At 52.5% G+C, this 18,564-nt stretch overlaps 3 protein-coding genes across 18 annotated transcripts in view; 2 read left to right on the top strand and 1 right to left on the bottom strand.

Moving 5' to 3' along the window:
• The window catches only part of GIGYF2 (GRB10 interacting GYF protein 2), a 75,236-nt gene extending 72,994 nt beyond the window's left edge, over nt 1–2,242 (top strand). For all 11 annotated transcript variants that reach the window (XM_069024863.1, XM_069024861.1, XM_069024862.1 and 8 more), the window contains one exon: nt 464–2,242. In XM_069024863.1, the coding sequence (XP_068880964.1) occupies nt 464–531 (68 nt within the window). In that variant the 3' untranslated portion in view covers nt 532–2,242. The remainder of the gene's footprint in view (nt 1–463) is intronic.
• An 88-nt stretch (nt 2,243–2,330) lies between these two features.
• Nucleotides 2,331–13,324, top strand: SNORC (secondary ossification center associated regulator of chondrocyte maturation). 3 transcript variants are annotated; one of them, XM_069024874.1, is made up of 4 exons: nt 2,331–3,833; nt 4,364–4,477; nt 12,312–12,494; nt 13,199–13,324. In XM_069024874.1, the coding sequence occupies exons 2-4, from the start codon at nt 4,405–4,407 to the stop codon at nt 13,309–13,311; spliced, it is 369 nt and encodes a 122-aa protein (XP_068880975.1). In that variant the 5' UTR covers nt 2,331–3,833; nt 4,364–4,404; the 3' UTR covers nt 13,312–13,324. The 3 variants fall into 3 exon arrangements, with proteins under 3 accessions (XP_068880975.1, XP_068880974.1, XP_068880973.1); XM_069024873.1 differs by having other exon boundaries at nt 12,309–12,494; nt 13,202–13,324; XM_069024872.1 differs by having other exon boundaries at nt 12,309–12,494.
• A 462-nt stretch (nt 13,325–13,786) lies between these two features.
• NGEF (neuronal guanine nucleotide exchange factor) overlaps nt 13,787–18,564 on the bottom strand; it is a 48,854-nt gene continuing 44,076 nt past the window's right edge. For all 4 annotated transcript variants that reach the window (XM_069024935.1, XM_069024934.1, XM_069024936.1 and 1 more), the window contains 3 exons: nt 17,639–17,718; nt 17,089–17,193; nt 13,787–16,445 (listed from right to left, as the gene is read on the bottom strand). In XM_069024935.1, coding sequence (XP_068881036.1) covers nt 16,273–16,445; nt 17,089–17,193; nt 17,639–17,718 — 358 coding nt within the window. In that variant the 3' untranslated portion in view covers nt 13,787–16,272. The remainder of the gene's footprint in view (nt 16,446–17,088; nt 17,194–17,638; nt 17,719–18,564) is intronic.

Below are 18,564 nucleotides of genomic sequence, written 5' to 3'. Positions count from 1 at the left end.
AATTGCTTGCAACTCCTGAAGTGTTGGAGCATGACTCCATGTGTGGATTCCAAGTTCTCAGAATGGCCATTTCTGCCTCCCAGACCATGTAAGTATGGTGTTGACAGCCACTTCCAAGACCCAGTTGACCTAAGCACGCTCCCTTTCAGGATGTTGCAGAGCCACGTTGCCACCACATGTAGATGTGCCTTGTACTGGCTCTGCAGGTGACGTCTTTTAAATGGAACTTGAAAACAGTTTTCTGATCTGGTTTTAAAGACCAAGTGGTGCTTATCTAAATATACAGTTGATTGTCTTTAGTTTATGAAGGAAAAATTTAGTTTGGGTGACTGCATCTGTAGCCTCACTGAATTACCCTTAGATTCATTTTCTCTTACAGGTGCTACTGCACGTAACAGATGTTTTGTACCAAGTACAGTATGCTACATCCAGATTTTTAACACCAGTCCTTCTTGGTTCACAGGGTTTTCAGTGAATGCTTCATCAGAGCGGCTCAATATGGGAGAAATAGAGACTTTGGAAGACTACTGAGCATGTGCAAATCAACTGGCTTTTCCTGCATCTGTTAACCATGGATTCTCTGTTTGGACACCGTACTCTCCACCTTGTGTTGTTCTTTGCCTCGCAGTGAATCACAGGATCAATCATCTCAGGCTGCTTCCTCTGGCCCCAGCAAACCCTTTCTGCCCAGGACTGCACAGGCGTTGTTCCTACTGTCAGCCCACTCCAGTGGACTTTGTTCAGAGTCCCGGGAGGGTGGGAGTTAGGCTTTGTTCACAACAAGGCTGAATTGGGCAGCAAGCTTTCACTGTGCTGTGATTCATTCTGCTGACATACCTGGAAAAAAAAATCAATTGGGATTCTGCAAAGCATTGCTTCCTTCTCCTGGTTACTCTTACCACATCCAACACATGCAGTCATATGGAGAGAGAGAGAGAGATTGAGAGAGAGTTTGTGGTTAACAGATGTTGGTCAAAACCAAAATGCCACACAGATACTGACTTGGCTGCTCCATCAGGGCAAGAGGTGCTCTCCTGGCCAGGAGTTGCAGTCATAAGCTACCCTTAGAACTGGCAACAGGAGAGGGGCGGTAGCGGGCACAGTTTAGCTTGGGTTGGTTTGAAGTTGCACACCCCCTGCCAGCCCTTCTCAGCACATTATTTTTGGAGGGAAAGCTCGAGTCTGTCTTCATTAGGTGGTGATGCTGAAGCTGCTGGAGTTCCCGTCGGCATTCTCCAGCCTTCGTGGACAAGTGGGGTCTTCTGCTCTGGAAAAAGGGGGGTGGCATCTCTTCTTTCAGGTTGAATTTACCCCTTAAATGCTACCTTCAGAGGGTTAGGACCAGTTTATTTTGAGCTCTTTTCCTGCAAATTTGTCTCGTTTAAGAGACAGTGGGATCTTTACAGTGTGGATCTGTAGTCTCTGGAGAGGGTGGACCCTGGCTTTCAGAGACGTGCCAGCAGCCTCAGCTGGTTGTCACTTGAAGCAGTGCTTAGGTATCAAGCAGAGATGCCCTTTTGTCATGGAGAGAGACACTGGAGGACGAAGCTTTGTGCAATGATGGCCCTGCTTATCTTCTACACCTTAAAAGTACTTCACGCACCTTCACTGGGATCCATAACCTCTAAGTGTTTATGGAATCATAACCTTCCTCTCTCACCGAAAGATTAACACCACCTTCCCTGCTCCACCTTCCCACCCACCCCCCCCCCACACACCACAAACGTCAGAGAAGGAAAACTGCCAAATGCACTTAGTTTGAACCCCCTGGTCCCATCTCCCGTCCCCAGAGGGGTGTAACCTGCGAAGGGAGATACGCTGCAGTTTTGGTGGAGTTGTATAAAGGTGTCTGTTTTTCTGTCATCACTGCCTAAAGAAAACAGTTTGAGTTGCTCAAGAGCAGTTTGGCTTTGGATTTTATTTTGTTTGGGTTTATTCATTTTTTGGGGTCACCTTCCCCTCCTCCTCCTCTCTCTTCCCCCTGTCCCTAAACATGTACAGTAACTATACAGAGACTGCTGCAGACTTGTATATAGTTTTTGGATCCAATAGCATGGAGAGACTTGGAACTGTTGCAAATCTGGTCTCCCTGTCTCCTTTGCTTTGTAAATTCATAAAAGGGGGAAGAGGGGTAGTTAAAATGTTTACAAAACTTTAAACTCCCTCTGAACTTTTGCCAGTGTGGGGGGGGAAAAAAGAGAGAACTTAAATAAAACCTGGTTGTATTATATCTGAGAGAAAACTTTCTGCTTGCTTTTGTGAAAGCTGAGTTTTGAGATAATTCCTGGTGCTAAAACTCACCCAAAACTCAACTTGCATCAGTTTTCGTCAAGAAACAACAAGCAAATACACAGGATGTGGAACAACAGCTGCTGCTTTATTTCTTCCCTGGTGAGGAATACTGGTTGGTTTTTCTACTTGATAATTTTAGAGTTCAAATAAACACCAGTAAGCTGAGATTGGAAATTTCTAACAAGAAAGCTTTAATTTTTCTCTGCTGTCTGTAGAGAAACGCGCGCATTCACGCTGGTGCTGTTTATGCAGGGGAGATCGAGCCATGGCTGGTTTGCTCTTAACACAAACACTCGGCCACGGAGCCTCCTTTGCCAGTCGGTGCCCACCCCATGCACTCCAATGCACTGCCCTAAATGAGAGGTTTTATTTCTCCCCTCAGCCTAAGGTCCACAGGGACACCTTGTAGGTTTCCCTTTTTAGACTTACTTTCCTTTTTTTCTATTTGTTTTTGTGTGGAAAATCCCAGTAAAAGGTAATGATAAATGTCCTGCCATTCCCATGACCATGGAAAATAAGTGTGCCGAGGCCTATCTTACACAGTAGCCTTGCATGACGTTTAGCTGATGTCTGAGAGAACAGTTTGTGTTTAGGCTGATAACCTGACTTTGTTTTAATATCTAATTTTTTTTAGCATATAAGGTGTGTGGTTCATAAGTGCTTTCTGGTTTTTTAGTGGTATGATCTAATTTCTGCAAGCTAATTTTGGACTGCTCTACACCATGTTACAAATACACAAAAGCCTGTTAGTTTCCAGCTCAGCTGGGAAGCAGGAAAGGAACAGCTCCTCGATTGCTAAATGAAAATGCAGAAATGCAAGCAGCGAAAATGTGCAGTAATTTGTCAAACCTCGAGGACCTCACTTGGCTCATGAGAGTTTGTAGATAATGGACCAGTGGGGAAGATACACTGTTCTTAATACTGAAATACTCTGGTTTCTTTGTTTAGTACAGAGGGAAGGTGGCGGCACGTGCAGATGTGTGCTCAGGTGACTGCCTTGTCACCTTCTGTGACAGGGCCCTTTCCTGCAGCAAGAGTCATTTGGATCAGTAGGGAAGGGGAAAATAGAGGCTCTAAAAGGCAAAACGATCTCTCAGCAGAAAAATCTGAATCTGAAATTTAAGACAAAACTGCTTGTGTCATATTTTCAGAGCATAAAGAACTGACATTGGTGGTGTTTGTATTCATTACATGATGGGAAACCATGAAGTATTCATCATCGTATCAGCTCCAAAATACTAATGCAATTTCTTCTGTGACAATCAGCTGGAGTGTTCCCCTTTTTATACACCCCATCCTTTCCCCAGTCTTCGTTGCTGCAAATGTGATTTGAAACAAACCTGGGTTTTCTGTGCTGTGAACTGTCATGAGCCCCTGCGGCGGGCAGGGACGGAGTGGCAGAGGCTGGTGGGAGGAGGTGATGTCCGAGCAGTTGAGATCCGAGGAGGATGCTGGCCCTGCCTGCCAAAGGGGACTCTCCTGGAACACTTGGAGACTTTGACAGCAGTTCTGAGACCACCCACGGCTCCCAGGCCAGCTCTGTAAGTATTCCACCCAGGAACAAGGATGCCATGGAGCTGCTCTGGCTCTGTGTCAGAGCATTTTAGCCTCGGAAGATTGAGGCCCTTGTTCTTTGCTGTCCCCACCCTGCAATGCTCTTGCCACCCTGCATAGTGAGGGAGAGCAGAGCCCTCGAATGGGCTGCTTGGTCTCGGGGTGAGCTGCCCCAATGGCTCCTGTGTTATTTCCTGTGCCTCGGGATGGCCAGCCTGAGGGAAGGCATTCCAGGAGTGTCCTGGTGGCCTCTGGGAAGGGCTCACCAACAACTGCTCATGTGTGCAGTGGCCTGGCAGGGTCCTGACAGCTCTGCTTGGCTGCCTATGGGGTTTTAGGCACAAGTTTGGGAGGGTGGAGCTGCCTTTAGGAGGAGGTACGCTCTCGCCAGAGTGAGGGAGGCTCTGCTGGGCTTTGCACTCTCTCTACACACTTGCTCTTGTGAAGGACTTTTTTTTTTTTTTGACAAAATTTTTGTTACACCAGTGAAATTTCTGAGTTGTTTTGTGCTTTGAAGAGTTTTAAGGATTCCTGCTGACGCTTTTCCTGAGGGAAGCCATGCCCTACCACAGAGTCCTTCACCTGGTCCTGCTAACGCTGTGCAGCATCCTGGTCCCTGCTGTGCTGGCAGGTAAGGAGCTTTGTTTGCATTTAAAGCCCAAAAGCATGGAAGAGCCTTTACTACACTGCCTCTCTCTCTTCTCCCTTCCCTGAGAACATCTCTAAATATGTATTGAATTATAAATGATTAATGGAGCAGCTTTGGTGGCTGCTGGTGAGCAAGATTATCTTTTTAGTGGAGAAAATATTTTGTAAGTTTTCCTAAGCAGAACAGCAGTAGCACCTGCATGAGTGTTGGTGGCCAAGGGTCAGTGGACACATCAGTCAGCAGGAGATGGAAAACCTCTCAGCAGCTGATGGGACAGGCTGTCCCTCGGCTTTTAATGGCAGGAAGAAGTTACATTTATGGAAGGGAACATTTTTCTTTGGCTAAAGCACGTGTGCCAATTCCTGGTTCCTTCTGTGCTCTCTACTACAGCAGAGCACAACAGCTGCTTTAGGCAGAAATAGGAAAGTGTCCATGGAAAACCTCAGTCCAAAGCCAAGGTGTGCATCCTTATGGGGTCACTCTGGAGCTGGGGCACCAAGGCAGTGCAGGGAAGGTGCCTGGCTCTGACTTGCATTCAGTGAGTGATGGGAAGAAGAATGGGAGAGATGCCTGTTGTGTAGGGCACTGTTTTTCTGGGGATTGTTACAAATTTCAGCCTTATCTGCTCCTGTCTTCAGCAGAGCTGTGCTGGCTGCAGGGAGCCAAGGGCAGGTCTGAGGTGGGTTTTACAGCTGGGGAAAAACTGACTTCCAAACTCACTGCACTGATGGGCTCTGAGCGTACAGGTGGAAACTCCTGTGAGGAATTGCTCCCCCCAAAGCTTTTCTTGCAGTGGAGGTGAGGCTGAAGAGATGGCTGGAGCCAAGATAACGGGCAGGAGCACGGCATTTGTTTTCCCGAATTCCTGTTTGTCCTGCCTTCCAAGATCTGGAACAACCTTGTTTTGCAGTTCTCTCCCAGTTTCTTCTGAGCATCTTGCCTTGCAGGGAGATCCTGGCCAGCTGTCTAGCAGATCAAATTATGAAATTACTTCTTTTTAAAGGAGCTTTCATATGGGTAGGGGAATTTACCACTGTGCCTAGCTGGAACATCTGCGGGTGCAGGAGCAGAATTAGTGCAGCTGGTATCCTCTCCTCGGACAACCTTCTTGCTGGGAAACCTTCAAAATAACTAAGAAATGAGCACTAAAAAGTGGATACTTTCCTTCTCAAACCATGAGCTTTTTTTGTACAGTGGAACATCAATCATTTTAGCACAGTTTCAGTTTGTGCCTTGCTCTTGCTCACAGAAGCATTGACCGTGCTCTTCCCCCATACCGGGTAAGGTCTTTTCTTAGTCATTTCCAGTATTTCACTGCATGAAGTGATTAATTTCCAGTGAGAATTTAGTCTGCTTCCTCTCCAAGCTGGGATCTCTTCTATGCTGTTTTAAATTTCCATTATTTGGTGCATTTGCTCTGCTCCCCGTCCTTGCCAGCTTCTCCATGTGCTTGCTCCAGCATTGCAGCTGTGGTTTGTGCCTGGTGCTGCCTCCCCGTGTCATTTTGCTCCTGTGACACACTCCAAGTTTACTTCATCCTGTTACTGGGTGAGTCGTGCTCGTGCAGTGAGGCTTGAAGGGCTTTGTACTGGGGAATGCAACATTCAGATCTTGGGGTGTAGGAGAGACTCCCTGCTTTCTCTGCAGTGTTTCAGAGACTTCAGGCCTCTAACAGGTTGTTTCCTGTTCCCTCAGAGAGGACAGGAGAGAACCGTCCTGGACAGTAAGCCATCCCAGGAGCAGAATGATTCTCCATTGCATTAGACATGGAGAGTTCCTGCCCCCAGTACAGGTGCTTTTGAGGAACAGTGGAACTTTTTCTGCCTTTTATCCTGTTAGAAAAGGAAATTTCCTGCCTGGTGCAGACAAAGAGGGGAAGGGCACACAGACAGCCCTCTGGTCTCAGCACATACACACACAGCCCTGCCTTTCTGTGAACAAGTTTACTTAGCATCCATCAGAACCGCAGCTCTGCGTTGCTGCACACGGGAGCTCCCGGCCTTGCCTGCCACAGGCTGCCCTTTGTGCTCCTCATGAAGGCCTCCTTTCAGCCCTGCCCTGGCCCTGTGCCTGCTCTGACCACCTGAGGCTGGACAGCCCCTTGCTGGCCCCGGAGTTCACCAGCCCCTGCCCTTTCGTCTCAGCACCTCTGACTCTCCCCAGCAGAGCCCTCCAGGAGCAGGCTCTGCCTTGGAGAGGGCTGCAGCTGGTGCTGGTCATGCAGACCCCAGGTCCAGGATGAGTCTCCTCTCCCTGTTGGCTGCTTTCCCAGCTGGTCTGGTTTCCTGGACAGCATGGTCAGGGCTCTGTGACTATTGAAAGTGAGAACTTCTCCAAGTTACTGAGCTCTTTCCAACATCCCTTTTGTCAAAGATGGGGAAGCAGTCAAGCATATCTTTAACCCCTTTTGTCCACATCATCTGGGTGCAACAGGAAATGGCCAGCTCAAGGACCTGTGACAAACCTAAGCCTTCTCCACTTCCTTTTTCTCCAAACCTGAGTGGCCTGTAGACCTAGAGCACAGGAGGATTGTGTAGAGCTGTTTTTTACTTTTTTTTCTTATCAGCAAACCCAGTTTCAATTCCTATAATGGATTCAGAGCTCCAAGTGAGATAGCAGTTATTACAAAGCCTTTGCAAGGTGTTGGCTTCTGAATCATGTGTATATTTGGTATTTAAACTCACATGTGGGGTCATGAGCTTGTTTGGAGCTAATGTGGAAATATGTTATTATGCAGTAGCACATCAGAATGAGCCTGGAGGGAAGAAAGCAGCAGAGCACACATGCTAAAGGAAAAGATACAGGAAAGCACCTTCACCAAGGACATCTTCCTGTAACAGCTTGTGTGTCTTTGTTTTCAACTACAGGGAAATAAAAGATGGTTAGGAAATTTTCTAAAGCTTAAGTACTAGAACATGGATAGCAGTAAATAGGTTCTGTTTGGCAAAATTCAGGAAAAGATGTGGTTGTTCTAGCAGATCTGTCCAGACTTAAACCAGGACTTCGTAAGCCATTACTCAACCTTGCTCTGCTCCAACTCTCCTTATAATTTCCTGACACTGGTATCAACTCCTGAATAAGGAGTTAGGTTGGAGGTGAAGAGTAAGGACGATGAGATACTGAAACCAGCTTGTGGTGAGGAAGAGTATTGGCCACTGGTAAGTAACCTCCAGGGACAGTGATGTGACACAGGCACATCTGCCTGCCTTAAGGTTTTGCAGTCGGCCTGTGGGGAGGGTCTGGTTCCTTCAGATTTGGTTGGCTTCCCCCAGGGCTGTCACTTGTAGAGACTCTTCCAGTCTTACCTTTCAGTCACCGAGCACCTGGGGCACTGGCTACCATGTCACTGTGCTGGCAGTTCACCCCACCTTCTTTCTGAGCATGGAAATAGCAGTTTTGTCAAGTTGCCTTTGCCATCATCTAGATCTCCCTACAGCCCATGTGTCTGGAGTCCCGCTGGCCCCTGCATCACTTGGAAAACTCATCATATATTTCCTTATTGTAACTGAGATTTTCTTCTGGTTTCCTTACCTCTGTTATAACCAACTTGTGCTGGGGAGAGGGAGAAGACACTGTGCAGCAAAGAGATTTCCCTAAAATAAGACAATTTGTAGTGTTAACATGTGGGAAGGAAGAACTGCCATCATCCACCTGGCCTTCTGCAAAACACTAATAATTTTAGTCCAATTCCATCTCCAGTAAAACTCCAATAAGATTATTGCATGTATTTCTCCTAAGTGTTCTCCAACTGTATTTCTCATGAAAAGGCTTTTAGTGTTAGTCTGAAAGCAACAGTTGCCCTCAGCTTGTGCTTCAGTGCTGAGACAGGGCTAATGGTGTGGAAGAGCTCATTTGTGCTAGGGGCTGGATGCTTCCCTCCCTCCGAACAGGCAGCACTGAGGCCCAGAGCCTCAGCAGTGGTGGGTCACTCGTGTGCCTCAGCAGCCTGGCAGCCCCTCCATGTGCCCCTGGCTGCCCCTGCCCAATCCCTCCAGGGCAAGCAAACCATGTGAGTGCACCACGGGGGTTTTCTAGAGGTAGGACTCATCGTGAGACTGATGGCAGCCCAGCTAAGGTATGGCTCTCTCCCAGATGTTAAACATCTGGTCTTGTGATGGATGATATATTTTGAGCATGTTTCTTGCTAGTTCTTTATTTCTACAAAGTTCATGGGTGAACAGGAAAGCCGTGCACTACCTTGCCTTTGATACTTAGTTTCCAGCTCTTGGTTGCACTCCCTCCCTAGAGATGGCAGTGTTTGGGTGTTTTTCCAAGTTAAAAATGCTGTTTCTTGCCCCATGGCCATGGAGCTTCCCTGCAACTTGCCCTTTCCCTGGGAAGGGCTGCTGCTGGGGTCCAGAGCTGTCACTGAGGCATTTGTTGAGGTTCACAGGCCACATCCTCCTTGTCACAGTCAGGATGACAGTGACAGTGTGGGCAGGCAGGCCTGGCCCCTCTGGTGCTGCTTTCCCTGTCGATCGTGTTTAGATCCTGGTCTCTGGCTCGTGCACAGAGAAACTGAGCCTGGGAGGAGCAGGACTTATGGTCACCCAAAACATTGGCAGCAGAGCAGAGAACTGAATGTCCTGATCTGGGTCCCCTGCCTGTACATAGGGGCTCTCCAGATTCTGTCCAACAGGTGACTGGAAAAGGCCCTTATTAAAAGTGTGCATGTGTTGGGTTTGGTACCTGACATAAACTCTGTCCTTCCTATCACTCTTCTTGCTTTTGCCAGGGGACTGAAATGGGATTGTGGCATTTGATGTGGCTCCGTTAGAGATCTGCCACTCCCAGCCAGTGGCAGTGTGGCTGAGACTTGCTGGGACTGTCAGGGAAGCAGGTGTGACACTTCTGCTTGTTAAAGAAACCTGCTGGATGCATGAGAATAGTTGGATGGGTGCTTGGGCTTCTCAGCTGGCAGGAGTGGAGGCACGTGAGGACATGAGTTTTTGGGTTAGGAGGGAAAATCAAAGGAGATCCATGGAGAGAACAGTGCTGGTTATGAGCAGATGTTCTCCCAGGCTGCAGCAATGGGCTCTGGAGGAACCTGAATCTCATTTTGTGTTCCCCCATGCTGTGTGCCCATGGCAAGGCTCTCGGCACCTGCTCCAGCAGCATTGAGGGGCAGGAGCTGAGGAGGGGGACCAGCATTGAGCCCTGGCTCCTGGGGAGCTCAGCTGTGGGTATTTCACTCGATGTATGTGCAGGAATTGGCTGCTGCCTCTGAGCTCACAACTGTTCCTGAGGCACCAGACCCCACTGAAAGGGGTTGTGTTTCCCTGGGCTGAAGCGCTGTTAGGGTAAAACCACAAAAACTCCGGACAGCAAACGCATGTTTAGCACACTCTGCCCTTTCTGTGCGGGCAAACGGAAAGCGTGTGTCAGTCAGATGAGGGGAATTAACAAAATATATATCCAGCAACCATCCAAGCTTTTAAAAAATCACAGAGGTCATAAACAAATTAGACTGTTCCCTCTCTGTTTGGCTATCAAAAACAAGCTCTCTGCCCTGCTTAAAGAGAGCTGCCATAAATTTTTCAGGAGTTAGATGCCCTGAGAACTGGAGGGACTTTTTGGCACCTCTGGGTCTGGTGGCACCTGTGGGACCTTTGCACTGTGGTTTGAAGAGATAGTGCTCTCTCCTCATCCCTTTGAGAGGGGATTGGGAAGCCCCAGCCCAGGTCATAGAGTCTCCCTGGATGGTGCCTGCATCTGTTAAAGATCATCTGAGCTAAAACCAGTCCCTGGTCACATGCAAGGCGTATGCCCAGCTCTGGAGAGAAAAAACATTCTTGGGAAAGGAAGCAATGCTTTCCTCCCAGCACTGCATTCCTCTGTCAGGTGGGGACAGTGGCAGCATTGGTTCTGGTCCCAGGGGTGTCGACAGAGTCGGGAAGGTCATGGCTGGAGTGTGGCTCTTCTGTGTGGAGCTTCTCCCTTACAAAAGCAGCCTAGAACCAGGGCTTCCAAAGCATTCTGTATGTTTGTTCTGTTCCTAAACCAACAGCTTCCCCATGCCAGCTAAATAGCCCAGCTCTGCTCGGCTTCTCGCCTGCATTAACTACATTTGCTCACTGAATTCTGTATTTCCTCCTGTTCCATCCTCTGGCAGTGAAACAACAGGATTTAAAGTAGAGACATCCAATGGAAATGGCACTTTGTGGAAGAGCCACGGAATGGGATACGAGTCTTCAGCTCTGCTGGTTGGTTTTGCAGCAGAGGTTGGGAAGGGCCCTGCAAAGGCTCAGGTGTTTGTGGGGAGCCCTCGTGGAACACAAAACTTCTGTGTGTTGTACAGGGGAGCCGAGATGCGACCTGTGGTGCAGAGACCATGGATGTACCAAGTGTGTGAGGACACGGTGTTCTCTGCTATACCCAGCTTTGGCTGGGTGTCCCTGCCTGGATCTAACTGGCACAGGACTTACTTGTCTGTCTCGATGCTCATTGGGCCAGAGTTAAACCTAGCAGCTGTCTCGCTGGACACCCTGCAGCTTTCCAGCCTGTAGAAAGAGCTTTCAAAACTAGTCCAGAACTTTGTTATGTTCCCAAGATTGTGGGCAGCCTGGAATAACTCTGGGGATGGGGGGAGCTACTCTGATGCAAGCCCCTGCAGTAAGTTCTCAGTGGGCTTGTACAGGCAGAAGAGGTGAGTGTTTTGGCCCTCCTGTTCCAGGGAGGGATCTTAAGGGAGAACAAAGTGTGGTGGAGCCCATTAGTGAGGATTCTTTGCTCTCCTCCCACAGTGCCTTCTGTCTGCAGGAGGCAAGGAGGGCTCCAGGCACTTAAAGCTGGGGCTGGCACTGCCAAGATGTGCTGCTGCCACCTCTCTTCCTGGGCTACAGAGAGCCTGGGACAAGTCTTCAAGTGCCCCTGTACACCAAGGTTCACATGCCAGAGTTGGGGTGCGTGGGGATACCTCTGTGCCTTGCCCCAGGGAGCCCGGGCTGCTTGCTCCAGCTCTTGTGACTCCCTCTTTCCCAGACCTGATAACATTGTGTCAGTTCGGGTGGGGCCTGGCAGTGGGTGTTGTTCGTTTTTCTTCTCCCTGCTTTTTTCTCCATCCCGGTGCAACATTCCCAGCGGTTTCAGCCGGGAGCTGTGGAATGTCTCCTGCTCCCGCCAGGGCCCACCTGAACAAAGCTGGGCATTGACAGGGAGCACTCGGTGAGCCACACACAGACAGGGAGGGCTCTCTGGCTTGGTCTCTGACACACGGCAGGAAGGAATAACAGGAGACACACAGAGCCCGGCCAGGCTTTCATCTCCCCGGTATGGCGGGGGTGCAGCAGGGGGAAGTTGAGGCTCTGGGGTCCTGTCTGGGGGAGCCATGTTCTGAGCTGTGCCAGCACCTCGGGCATCCTGCACTGCACGGGCTGGTGGTGCAGGGCAGAAGGGCCCTGAAATGCTGTGAATTTGGCCAGCACAGGTAGCCTGGTGGCCTCTGTCCGTTGGCAGTGTGACAGCCCTTCCCAGCCCAGTCCCAAGGGCATCCACGACTAAACTAGCTGTGGATGTTCATGTGTTTGTGTGCGAGCAGAGGTTGTAGGGTGTTGGGGGGGCTCTGTGTTGTCCCGTGTGTGCGCTAGGTTGCTACAAAAGCATTGCCTTTGGCTGCTCTGGGTATGGCTGTTGAGCAGAGGTGGTGCCCCCTCGGAGGAGGGCTCCTGCCATCCAGGGGTTCTTAGCCCTCGGGTCACCCTTCATTCACCCCGGGGGCACCTGGAAGGCAGGTGGAGTCCAGGGACCTGCTGAGCTGTGGTTGTCACTAGTAGCCTGAGCGGGCCCCCCATGCCCGTGGGTGCTTGTCTTCCAGCAGAGTACCCGCAGGGCCCGGTCCCCACCCTCTGGAACGAGCCGCCCGAGCTGCCCTCCGGAGCCGGCCCCTTCGACGCTGCCGCCACCACCGCCCGGCTGTCGGACGCCACGACCTTCCCCCCGTACACCTCCGAGCTGGAGCCCGAGGACACCACCCACCTGCACCGCCTGGACGCCGGGGACGGTGAGCGGCTGCGAGAGGGACTGCCCGCGGCTCGCTCCCGCGGCAGCCGGGGATGTCCTCTCGGTGGCTTTGCTCCCTGTGGGCTTGTCACCTCCCGGGAGGGGTTAAAGCCACACTGCTGGGGAGGGGGAGGGTTGCCTGTACTGCCTCCTCGTGGAAATTTCTCTGCTGAGAAGCCTCTGCTTGCGGAGCTCTTGCCAGCCCCAAGATGGCTCCAAGACCCTTCTTCCTGCCCCATGACCTGCCACGGCAGGTACCTGCCCTGAAAAGAAAACCCTGAGTGCAGGTAGGGCTCTCCAGCACAGAGCGGGCCTGGAGCTCCCTGAACAGGGAGCACGAGTATCTTTCCTGGCTCATGGCTCCTGACTGACACCGAGCACCAGCTGGGATGTGGTCCTGCCAGAAGCAAAGCAACTCTCCCAGTGTGGGTGTTAGCAGGAAAGCTGGGCACCACTGCCCCCCTTTGTGGCAGCTGTCATTGTCACTGGGATCTAGCTGAGGTGGTGGTGGCTGGCTACAGCCCAAAGGTGCACCCGACCACACCTGGGCTGCATGAGGACATGGGACATGGCCGGTACAGGGAGCTCTGGAACAGGAGTGTGGCCTGATGCCTGGGGACATGCTGGGTGTGGGGTGATCCTTGCAGCCCTTCCCATCTGGGCCCCACTGCCTCTGCTGACCTCACACCTTGTTCTCTGTCCCAGCAGGCTCGCTGGGGCCCGGAGCTATTGGTGCCATTGTCATTGCCTCCCTCCTGGGTACATCTGTGCTTGTGGCCTTGGTCATCATCACACTGAGAAAGTTCTCCGCCTCCTGAACTCAATAAAAGATTTTTCTGTTACACAACCAGCCTGTCTCCAGCCCTCGACTGCTCCTGAGCTGTCTGCCTGGGGCCCTGGGAGAAATGGTGCCACAGATACAGGAACAGCACTGCAGTCCCTGTGCTGGGCAGCCAGGCTGCACCGAGTGCTCATTGCCTGTGGGGGGTGTGTGTGTGTGCATCTTCTGGGTGACACAGACCTGGCAGGGCCTGTCAACCCCACTCAGGAGAGGAGCCTGTGGCAGTGCGTGGCTTTGAGCTGGGAGGCCCTTCTGGATCTGGTCTGGTTGATGGTAACAGTGTTGGGCATCACCCTGCACAGCTTTCCTAGGGAAGGGTTGTTCATGGGTGTAAGCCACCCCAAGTTCATGTGCAGCCCCATTTTCACCCACTGCATTTGGGCCAGTTGCACCGGAGGGGTCTGGGAAGGAGACAAGTGTTCAGTCGGGGGGAGGAAGGAGACACACACGTGTTTTGGCGCTGGCTTGCTCAGCTACATTTTATCACACAGAAAAACGAGACAACAAGAAGTTCCCCTCAGTTCGCTGAGGCAGCCTGGCAAGGGCTGGGGGGCTCCAGTCTGTGCTCGTGGGCCCCAGGCCTGGCCCTGTACAACACTGGAGACCACTGAGATGAAGGCGTGCAGGGCTGGGTCTGAGGAAATAACACTGGGTGCCACTCGGCGCCTGAAAATGGCACGGCCTGTGCCTGGGGTCTGGAGTCCTGTGGAATCACAACAGAGCAGGAGGGGCTGGAGCAATCCCAGGGCTTGGTGGTGAGTGACAGGACAGGGCACAGCAGCACTGAGCCCCTCTCCCTGGAGAAGTGCAGCGAGGAACTGGCATCCTGGCACTGGGGCACTGGTGAAACATCTGATGGGCAAGGGAGCATTTCTGTGCTGTGAGAAACATGCCAGGCAGGCTTGGGGGGCTGCAGGGCCTGGGCTGGACTGGGCTGGCTGCTGGGCTGCAAAGCTGGATGATGTGGAATGTGGTGACTTCTCATGTAATTTTAAGGAATTCCTAGAGCTGGAGCTCCTCTGGGGTTTGCACTAGTGAAGTTGTGGCTGTTGCAAGGTTTGGATCCTGAGCTGGAGGTCTGGTTGTCTCAGAAAGCCGACTGTGGGGTGCTGCTGGGGCGACCTGGCTTGGGGTGTCCCCATTAAATCTGCCCAATGCACCAGACTGGAGGCTGCGAATCCTTCCTGGCCCAGCTCTGGGGCTGGGCAGTGACTGGTGACTGGGAACTTCTGGCTAATTTGAACTTGCTACAGGTGGCCAGGGCAGCACATCCCTGCTGGCAGTTGTCACATGCTAATATGGTGGCACTGATCTGGGCTTGAGTGAAGAATGCCTTCTCTCCCCCTTCAGTGCTGTGGCTCCTACCACTTTGGTCCTGGGGGCTGGCTCTGGCCTGGCTGTCCCAGGGCTGTGGTGTCAGTAGGGACAGCCCTGGAACCTGCCTCAGCTGTGTTCGGCCTCACACTGCACACCCCATGTGGTCCAAAAAGCAGCTCCAGAGCCTCCCCTCACAGCTTGCCAGTGCCCTACTTCCTCCCCATGCTCGTGCTGGCATGGCTGTGCTCCTGTGCATGCCCATGGCTGCTGTGTGGTTCCATCGGCAGCTGCTCTCCGTTCCCTTTCTGAGCAGAACTGTGGCACGGCCAGAGCATGCATCAGCACAGGCCACAGTGCCTGGAAGACAATCCTTTTCAGTGTTACAGAAAGGTGCCAAATAATTGATTTTCCTAGTGGACACTGGCCACAGCTTGGGCTCAGCCACGTGTGGGACTGTTGAACAAGAGGCGGCTGCTGTGGGTCCGTCTCCCACGCTGCTCTCAGTGCTGTGCCTGGGGCTTCCTGCGCTGCTCAGTGCCACAACTGGAAGGAGTGATGAGCCTGCTCTGCTGGCCACAGGACTTGCATATGTACAGAGAGGTGAGCCTGTACAGGGAGGCTGGTGGGGGTGGGTTACGAGCATGCAGGCAGCGGTTGCTGGGCCTCCCAGAGCACGCAGGACAGCAGCTCCCAGGTCGGGTTTCTCGCCTGCTCCGTAGCAGCCCAGGCTGCCGGTGCTCCCGTGGTTCGTGTGGTGTGCGAGACGACGCTGGCACAGCTACCCCTGCTCTGGCCTCGGCAGCAGGGAGTAGCAGGGACCACAAGTGCAAGATCAACCAGGAAAGGCCAGGATGCTGCGCTCCTGCGGTGGCCCTGAAGAAGGAGGCGGGCTGTGGAAGAGGGGGCTGAGCCTTGGGGCAGGGCCCAGATTATGCTTTGAGGCTGTCAGGCAGGCAGAGATGTGGGTCAGGGCTGGCAAGGCTGGGCTGCTGCTGGAGCAGAGCTGGGTGTGGAGCACTGCAGAACTTTTGACTGGAAGCAGATCAAGGGTCTGCCTGTGGGAATGAGCCCAGCAGCTTCACAGCAGGACTAAGGTGGTGGAGTTCCTGGAGCTCATCCCAGCCTATTGCCAATGAGCTCTGAGAGGCAGCAAGACTGCTCCTTGACCTCAGCTCTACCCCTTTGAAATGCTGTGTTCAGAGCACTCCAGACTTGGAAGGTAGCAAAGAGCTGTTAGTGCTCAAACTGGGTGATATTAATTGCTTAGTGATGTTTGTAGCCACTACCTTTCCTAAGCAGCCTGAGCCAGCCCCAGCCAGCACATGTGGCTCATCTGGCCAGCACCCAGTGGCCTTCGGGCAGCATCCATTGAACTCGTGCTCTTTGGGGCTTTACAGAACACTTGGAAAAGGGATATTTTACAGTTTAAAGCGCTGATCTTCAGGAAAGGACCAGTGCTTCCAGGGAGCCTAGGAACGACAGTCTGTTTGTTCATGGGTGTGTGTGCCTCGTCCGGTGCACCAGGTCCCCCACGGTGTCCCACAGCTGCCACCTCCTCCCAGGTGGCAGCCTCTGTCTCCTGCCCCTCTGAGGCACTCCAGATGCTTGGGGATGCCGGCAGTCATTGGCGGTTTCTGCTGCCCAGTTTCCTCCTCTGACTGTCATCTGACTTGTGCACCCGGAAACATTCCTTCAGGTTCTGGGCTCGGATTTTGGGGTTCAGGATCTCCTCCCCCATAGAACTGGGGAACCAGCCCCTCTCCTGGTCGTGAAGACGTTCCCCAAATATCCAGCCTGAGCATAGACAGAGACAGGCGTAAGTGGGGAAGGACTGGCCCTTGCTTATGCACTGGGACAGTTGTGCTGGAAAGAGCCATTGGAGCTGGCAGAGCTTTCTGGAAGCTACTGAGGCCTGTGCTGGAGTAGAACCAGGTTGTCCACCCAGCAAGGAGGCCTGCTCACCTGAGCAGCACAGTGTGAGAACAATTGGCTCGAGGGATGCCAGCAGAAAGCAGGCACTGCTGCCACCAAGTGCCCTCTGCTGCCCCTGGAGCCACAGGAGTGGTCCCCAGCAGACACCCAATGTGACTGAGACCACCAGCTGTAAGAGTTGCCCCAGAGAGCAGGACCACGTGACTGTGAACCATCATGAAGATAAGAGTAGCACCGGGTTATATCTGGGGTGGCTGTGCCAGCTCTACCATGCCCACAGCTGCTGCTGGGACAGCTGTGCCAGTGCTGCCACAGCTTAGGCAACTTGGATTGGCTATTAGGAGAAGGCAGTAACTTCCTTCTCTGGCTGCGACACTGATGCCAGAATCTCTCCCCGGCTGGAGAGAGAGAGACTAGCAGCTGCCTGTCTGGAGCAAAGCCCATCCTTCCACAGGGACTCCCAGCCCATTCCCATTCCCATCCCATCCCATCCCATCCCCTGTACCGTCATCTGTCTTGTCCAGGATGTTGAGGACATCAGCCAGTTCTAAGGAGAGCTCATCAGGCTGCTGGGCCACATACGGGTGGACACACTGGATCTGTGGGCAGTCTGCGAAGGAACAGGGCAAGAGTGAGGGATGGACTAGGATGGAACCTCCTGAAGGACTGCGCAGCTTGGGTGTAGCCCATGAGCTTTGCACCTGGTCCCTCTGATCTGGTCAGGACCCTGGGGAAGCCAGGGAGTGCCCCAGCCACAGGGACTGGGGAAGCAACTCTTGGGAAGGGAGCTGGGTTCATGTCACCACCACAGTGCCAGCCATGGGCAGCCTGGGTGGAGGGAGGGTGCCAGTGCAGCCCAGCCCAGGTTGGAGGGGGGTGAAGTCAGGGCCAGGCCCAGAGACATGCAGGTACTGATGGTGGAAAATGAGGGGAGCCCAGGGAGGGGGTTTGGCTTTGGCAAAGGTCCCAGATATGTGGCTGCACTGAGATCAGGCAGAATAAGGTGCCCTGGGGTAGGGGTGAAGAGCTCCCAGGTCCCATGCTGTGTCTCTTACCAACAAGTCTGGATGTAAATGAAACAAATTTGGTTCTCCGGTTTGGGGCCAGTGAAATCATCCAGCGCTTCATTTCACTCCTGGATAGGGGAGACAAACCAAGGCTGTGAGCGTGAAAGAGTTATAGGGGCCCCAGTTCTTCTGCCCAGCCAGTCCTGGACTTCATATTCTTCCTCCCAGCCTTTTCTTGCCTCCCCATCCAGGGTCCTGGGCTCAGTGGTGATGCTGAGCCCCACTGTTGTACACCCCAGCTGGGATGTCACATGTGGCACAGTGCTCCAAGCCCTGCTGCACAGCCCTGGCTGTCCCCCCACAGGCAGCATGGTCCCTCTCTGGGGAGCAGCACTGCTGCTGAGAGCCAGCAGCGAGGTGGGGGGCCTGGCATTCTCTGAGAAGTAACAAGCAAAGGCAGCTCCTGGCTGGGCTGGTCAACAGGAGCAGTTTTTCCTGGAGATAAGCAGTTACAGGAACCATTTATTCCCAGAACTGCTGTGTGGGAACATTTAAAGGGCAGAGCTGATTAATTCCCTTGCAGAAGAACACTGCAGCACACCAAGGGTACCACTTGCTTGGCAGCAAGACCCATGTGAACAGCACACTGCAAAACCTGGACTTGCAGTTGGGAGGGCGACGATCTCACAAATGCTAGAGAAGTCCCAGGCCTGGCTCCCCTCAGGCTTCCCTCAGCCCCATTACGAAATGGGGCAGTTCACCTTCACAGGCTCCAGCTCCTGCCTGGAGGGCCAGCTGTGCTGCCAGAGAGCCAGAATTTTCTACTTTCTCAGGTGGTTTTAAAAGCCTGAGCTTGACACACAGGAAAAGCCACAGGAGCGTCTTCTGAGAGGAGAGGGCCCTGAAAGGGGGATGTAAAGGACAAGTGCTGGTAGATTGATCTGTGGGGTTGGGAATACTTTATACTTCAGTGA

This window comes from Aphelocoma coerulescens, chromosome 9 (genome assembly GCF_041296385.1).
Source record: "Aphelocoma coerulescens isolate FSJ_1873_10779 chromosome 9, UR_Acoe_1.0, whole genome shotgun sequence".
NCBI lineage: Eukaryota > Metazoa > Chordata > Aves > Passeriformes > Corvidae > Aphelocoma > Aphelocoma coerulescens.
Note: the sequence above shows the minus strand (reverse complement) of the source record. Positions and strands in the feature narration are given on the sequence as shown.

What these genes read in the sequence shown, in the direction of transcription:
- SNORC (XM_069024872.1), top strand. Translation starts at nt 4,405, where the DNA reads ATGCCCTACCACAGAGTCCTTCACCTGGTCCTGCTAACGCTGTGCAGC. An exon ending in GGTCCCTGCTGTGCTGGCAG is followed by an intron (nt 4,478 to 12,308) that starts GTAAGGAGCTTT and finishes CTTGTCTTCCAG; the next exon opens with CAGAGTACCCGCAGGGCCCG. An exon ending in CCGCCTGGACGCCGGGGACG is followed by an intron (nt 12,495 to 13,198) that starts GTGAGCGGCTGC and finishes TCTCTGTCCCAG; the next exon opens with CAGGCTCGCTGGGGCCCGGA.